General features: G+C 41.6%; 1 protein-coding gene across 1 annotated transcript; it reads left to right on the forward strand.

The window, feature by feature from the left end:
* The first annotated feature begins 1,533 nt into the window (after positions 1–1,533).
* On the forward strand, positions 1,534–6,083 carry LOC108668420. Its single transcript, XM_018155645.2, has 3 exons — positions 1,534–3,526; positions 5,301–5,405; positions 5,973–6,083. Exons 1-3 carry the CDS (start codon positions 1,575–1,577, stop codon positions 6,076–6,078), a joined length of 2,163 nt encoding a protein of 720 aa, XP_018011134.2. The 5' UTR covers positions 1,534–1,574; the 3' UTR covers positions 6,079–6,083.
* Positions 6,084–6,731: the final 648 nt, after the last annotated feature.

Genomic DNA, 6,731 nt, shown 5'->3' on the forward strand with positions numbered 1-6,731 from the left:
GTTCATTTACTTTATTGACAATAAAAATAAGCCGTCATATTTGAGGGACACGACCAATATTACAAAAATAAATGAAACATTATTATTAAGCATCATATTCTATAATCATAGGAACAAATGAATCACATTCCCTCATATTCCATGCATAATAAAAGTGGTGGTATTCTTCCCAGCGCAATCAAGATTTGATCGCACGCCTGCAAGTCTACATCGATCAGCGCTCATTGCCATGACAGCGAACGAAATACTGGGGGCAGGTGTTCAGTCGTCAGCAACTGGCCGTGTGTTGAGATATTTGTTGATTGTTTCTGTTGAAACATCAGGATATTTACGGCCTAATTGCTATTCATCCACATATTTGTTCCAGTTTGTAACTCATCTACACGTAGTAAATATTATTTACGAGTATAACCGTAAGAAGGTACCTAGCTTGGTGAACGCAAGTGCCTACTGAACAGCGTGTGATTGAGAAAAATTTTTAATTCCGGTGTTATTAGTTAAGAAATCCACCCGGTGCTGTCTTTATCTAGTCACATTAGCTTGTAACCATTAAATAAAAAATGTAACTCAGTACTCACTGCAGTGAGTGACAGAGAGCGCATTTTCTCGTCGACGAAAACGTGAAGTTACAGACGGAAAGACAGACAGACGGGCAGACAGACATACGGACATGGCGAGCACAATAGCGCCTTTTTCCATAAATTAGAAATGCGCTAAAAAGTTATTATGATTTCCAGCAGCTGTACTAGCACTTTTCCAAAATATGAGCTTCAAAACGATAATGACGAAATTTGTTCTCTTTTATTCTTATTTTTGGGTCTATTTACAAATCCGTCACATCAGTCTATTATTAATTTGAACATGTTTAAATTTTTCATCGCGGCTAAGAAGAATCCGAATTTTATTCACTAAATAATAAATTCAGGTCTCATCCTAGAATTACTTGACGAGAAATATGATTTAATGACTGATTGATTTACTAATCAATCATTAATATTAAGTACTTGTGCATATTCTAGAGGAGTCAATAATGTTTCAATAATTGAAGAAAAAAATTTAGTCTGTAATTTTTTAAGCGATTACGAAAGAAAATAAAATAATTATTTTTTATTGCATTTCTAGACTTTGCACGCCCTGTTTATGTGGTCATGTCACTTAATACGTTATATCTAAGGGCCTGAATGCTCGAAAGACAGTTAACACGATTTTGATGAACAATTCCGAACTATTTATACTAATGTTCTTGATAATTTTATGCCAGTTATATTGAGTCATATATAAACAGTTCTAATTCTCCTTTGCTGTTCATAAATTGTTTAATACGAGTTCTTTCGTATTATGCTTTTATGTCAGTATCCAGCGTGGCTTATGTGCCGTTGCATTTGGAATTATTATAAAGCAATCTATAACATTGAAATTATCGTTTCTTCTTATTCAATACGTCGTGAAAATTTTGCATGTTTGGGATTTAAAATACGGCCAAAAATTTCACATTTGTTTTTTTCCAACCTGCTAATTTTATTGTAGAAACGACTCCTTATATATCTGCAGTATAATAGGTACTACTGACCAAGATGGATAAACTCCCAAGTTCAGTGGACATCGTTCCCAATATCTGCATGGACTTCCTGATGAATTTGTGCGAGAGAAAAAGGGACACATGTTCTGAAGTCCACGCCAAGTTCCCTTTTCTGTGGCAATTTAAGTTGAAGCAACAGTGGCACAACTTTCCTGAGAACCACTGTAAGGAACTTGAATTGAAGTTCAGAGTTCCTAAGTCCGACGGTGTACAGCTAACTGCGGTCGATCTATCGAACAGCGGAGAAAATTTCAGTATCATTGAGAACTGGTATGCAAATTTTGACACAATGGCAATGGTCAATGAGAACCAACGACTTGAGATAAGACGTTTGTCGACCGAGTCAAGTGCCGTAATGAAAAGCAAGTTCAGTACCGATTTTGAGTGGTTCTTCAGAGACGAAAAAAGTCGGTGGATACCTTACAGGCAACCTGCTGGTAGATCAAAAGGGAAGAACACATTAGGTCTTCTTAAGTTTAACGCGGTGACGTCATCAGACGACATCGAAAAACAATTCTCGGTTAACGGCCTAAAAATCTGGAAAACTCGTAATGGCTCACACACGTACGACTTTGATTTTGTAAAAATGAGGCAATCGGACTTAGGAAATCCTAGTATATTCCAGTTCACGAAGAGGCCTCTTGAGACCTGGCCAATGAGACGTCGTCCGAAAGCTGGGAAACTAAATCCCGGTTCAGGCCCCGCTGAAGACTACACTTCGCAACCAGTCCCAGGAAATTCCGTTACCAGGAGCTTCAAGTGGCAGTTCATGGATGAACAGAAAAACTGGATCGATTTTGACCAAGCCAGTTCAGTCAGCCGTAATTGGACAGTATCTAGTAAGCCTGTGGACATTGAAAATGAGTTCGCTAAAAATCCAAACTCCGTAATTGAAATCCAAATTAACTCGAATCGCTACAGCCTCGATTTTAAGGCGATGAAGCAAACAAACTTGCGAACCCGAAATACCAGGGATGTACGGAGGGTTTTGGAGGAGCCTGCGCCCAGCGTCGGTTCGGTGAAGAAGATACCCAGCGTCGAATACGAATGGTTTTTCCGCGATAAAAACAACCAATGGAAAAAGTATGGCCAAATCAGTTCTGAACATGATGCAAAATATGCTACTTCCCAAGGATCTGACGACATCGAAAAACATTTCCAAACCCAGCCTGAGCAGGTGATGATCGTACAAAGCAACTTACATACCTACGAGTTGAACCTGTCGACCATGACACAAACCAACGTGAAAACGCAAGGAAAGCGAGCCATGAGTCGAAGAACCAAGAATTGTGTTAGTAACATCGGGAGTGATGTAGTGTCAACGCAATACGTGTACAAATGGTACTTCAAAGAGAACTACTTCTACTATAGTTCATGGGTAAAATTCGACGAAAAAGACATCTATACCATCGAAGAACATTACCTGTCCAAACCCACAACCAACATCAACTTCATAGCCGGAAACCAGTCGTACGTTTTAGATTTCACCGCCATGACACAAACCAACACCGCGACTGGCAGTGTGAGAGAGGTGTGTAGGCGGCATCAGCTCGTATCCATGACAAGTTACGGCTCTGGTTCACCTTCTTCCTACGCATCAAACAAGATTTTCACTGAATTTCCCTCTGAAAAAACTTCTTTTGGAACCCCTCTTGAGGTAAACCAAACGGAGTACATGACAATTCTAGCACTGCTCAGGTCCACCTCACTAGATTGTAAGCCCAGCAACATCTTTGAAGTCAACAACCCGTACCTAAAAGCAGCCTTTGAAATCAAGAAGGCTCAACTACAGAAACTAAACCCGAGTATATCTTACGAGGAAAAATGTCTTTTTCACGGGACAAGCACTTCTAACATCAAGGCCATTCGGGAAGAAAACCTCGACTGGAGACTGCATGGATCAAATAAAGGACAAGCATTGGGCAGAGGAACTTATTTCTCCAGTAGGTATGTGAACTTAATTAATGGATCCTGATGGTTGATTGAGTCCTCAAATGTACAAATCAATTTTAATCATAATTCTCATAATTATGTTTATTATAGATTTCACATTTCAAGAGCCCAACTGGGCTTTGCCCGTTGGTATGAAGGCATCACTTCTCGAATATTGAGTTCGCCCTGACGAAAGTCTGAGCGAAAAAATTTCTCACGGCCCATTAAAAACTGAGTAAAAATAGGGATAAATCAAACATGAAGTCTAAGTAAATATACTTAAATATACTTGGCGAACTCTTAATGAAGTCTGAGTGAAAATACTTGTTGCGACCTGCCTGAAAATTGAGCAAAATACTAGCTGAGCCCGGAATGAAAATTGAAAATACTTGGAGCGACCTGACTGTAAACTAAGTGAAAATACTTCGTACACACTGATTAAAGACAGAGAAAATACTTGGCACGCCCTGGCTGATGGCAAAATTAAAATACTTAAGTACCGATGCGCTTCCACTGTCTCCTGTAGAAGGCAGAGTCTCCGTTGCAATGTTCGTTGAGTTTTCAAGGTCCATGTTGAGTTTTCAAGGTCCGGAAACTGCACAATTAACTCTGCAATTAGTTTGTACTTAAAAACCGGACACGAAAATAAATGAACTACATTACCGGACACCAAAAAAAACGCCAACCTCGTTAGGTTAGAGTTAGAGTTAGGGTTATGTGTGTCTAAAACCCTTCTTTAGGTTGCTAGAAACCGTTTTACTGAGGTTAGGTCCAACCAGGTCAAGTTTTTTTATATATTTTTTGCAATTTAGCAAAAAAAAATAATTAAATTCTGGTAAAGTGGAATAATGACTTTGAGTCCCTGGGACCGTGTTGAGTAGTCCCTGACTACTGGGCACGTAATGTACCCCTGACTACTGGGCACGTAATGTACCCCTGACTACTGGGCACGTAATGTACCCCTGACTACTGGGCACGTAATGTACCCCTGACTACTGGGCACATAATGTACCCCTGACTACTGGGCACATAATGTACCCCTGACTACTGGGCACGTAATGCACCTCTGACTACTGGGTACGTAATGTACCCCTGACTACAGGGCACATAATGTACCCCTGACTACTGGGCACGTAATGCACCTCTGACTACTGGGTACGTAATGTACCCCTGACTACCGGGCACGTAATGTACCCCTGACTACTGGGCACGTAATGTACCCATGACTACTGGGCACGTAATGCGCCCCTGACTACTGGGTGCGTAATGTAGCCCTGACTACTGGGTACGTAATGTACCCCTGGCTACTGAGCACGTAATGTACCTCTAACTACTGGGTACGTAGTGTACCTCTGACAACTGGGTTCGTTAATGTACCCCTGGCTACTGAGCACGTAATATACCTCTAACTACTGGGTACGTAATGTACCCCTGACAACTGGGTACGTAATGTACCCCTGGCTACTAAGTACTTGTCTGCTCATTACTACTGGGCATGAGTTACCTCCAGAAACTCTTACTTTGGTTACCTCCAGAAACTTCCCACCTTGGCCACACCCCCTCCCCAATTACAAATATCAACCGAACACGGCATCTCATGTTCTTAGTTTCTGCGGTTGACTTCTTTTCCATGCTCAGACAAATTTCTTTCATGTCTTTATACATTGCATGCGTGTGAAATTGTCAAAAAATCTCTTCCTTCAACTTGCATCAGCTTTTTTTCTTGACCAGATGTGTCACTTTAACAGAAAAATTTTCGCTCGTTTTCAACTTGTGTTCATCTCAACAGCGCGAAATTGTCTCGGAAATACGGTGATGTCATCTTCGTCTGCAAGGTTCTGGTGGGGCGTACTGCACTCGGCAACTCCGGCACCGTCAAACCTGCGAAAGACAAGTACGCCTGCATGGCCGGTCCCAGATTCTTTATATTTTAGGTTTGTTGTATGACTGAATTATAAATAGAGTGCAAAATGATGATTAATGGTATGCCGGCAATAGAATGCCGGTCCTTACAGAAACGCGAATAGGAGCTCGGCAACAAAATTAGTCCTGAATAAAATAATTTTTATTAATTCAGATTTGAGAAAGTATAGGAGCTAACAAAGAACGTAATGAATCCACTGCAGAGACAAAAATGTAGCAAGCGTTACGAAGTGAAATTCATATATTTTCTGAGCCTAATATACTCATCATTCAAACTAAACGAATTGCCAACTTGAATCAAATTTGCGGATACAACCGTTAGTTTTTTTCTGATACAAACGTTTGCTTTTGCAGTTGCAACCTTTTGCTTTTTTCAGATACAAGTTTTTGCTATTTGTAGATGCAACCGTTAGCTTCATGCAAATACAAACGTTTGCTATTTGCAGATAAAATCGTTTGCTTTTTACAGATCCAACCGTTTGCTATTTGCAGATAAAATTGTTTGCTTTTTATAGATCCAACCGATTGCTTTTTACAGATACAACCTCCCTGTTGACACGACGGTTGATCGGATAGAGAACCCGAATATATTTGTCAAGTACGATTCTCAGGAGTACTACCCTGAGTACTACGCGCTGTGTTGAGGAACCAAACCACGCCCTTTTGACACCACGGTTGATCGGATAGAGAACCCGAATATATTTGTCAAGTACGATTCTCAGGAGTACTACCCTGAGTACTACGCGCTGTGCTGAGGAACCAAACCCTACCTGAAGACTGCATGGCTTATGAAGAGGTTAGTGAGAGGGTCTATGGTATGGCCGGTGGTCGGGTCTTGTGGCGGGGTCTGTAGTGGGGCTTAGGGTGTGATCGGTGGTGAGGTCTAAGGTGAGGCTTGTAATGATGGTTATGGGGAGGTCTGTTGTAGGGTATGATGTGGGACCCATGTGGTCTATATTAGGGCAGGATGTGTGGCCCGTGGGGCTTATATTAGGGCACGATGTGTGGCCCATGGGGTCTATATTAGGGCACGATGTGTGACCCATGGGGCCTATATTAGAGCACAATGTGTGGCCCATGGGGCCTATATTAGGGCGTGATGTGGGACCCATGGGGTCTATATTAGGGCACGATGTGTGGCCCATGGGGCCTATATTAGGGCACGATGTGTGACCCATGGGGCCTATATTAGAGCACAATGTGTGGCCCATGGGGCCTATATTAGGGCGTGTGGGGTCTATATTAGGGCACGATGTGTGGCCCATGTGGTCTATATTAGGGCACGATGTGCGGCCCA

This window comes from Hyalella azteca, unplaced genomic scaffold, assembly GCF_000764305.2.
Source record: "Hyalella azteca isolate HAZT.00-mixed unplaced genomic scaffold, Hazt_2.0.2 contig9870, whole genome shotgun sequence".
In the NCBI taxonomy this organism is placed as follows: domain Eukaryota; kingdom Metazoa; phylum Arthropoda; class Malacostraca; order Amphipoda; family Hyalellidae; genus Hyalella; species Hyalella azteca.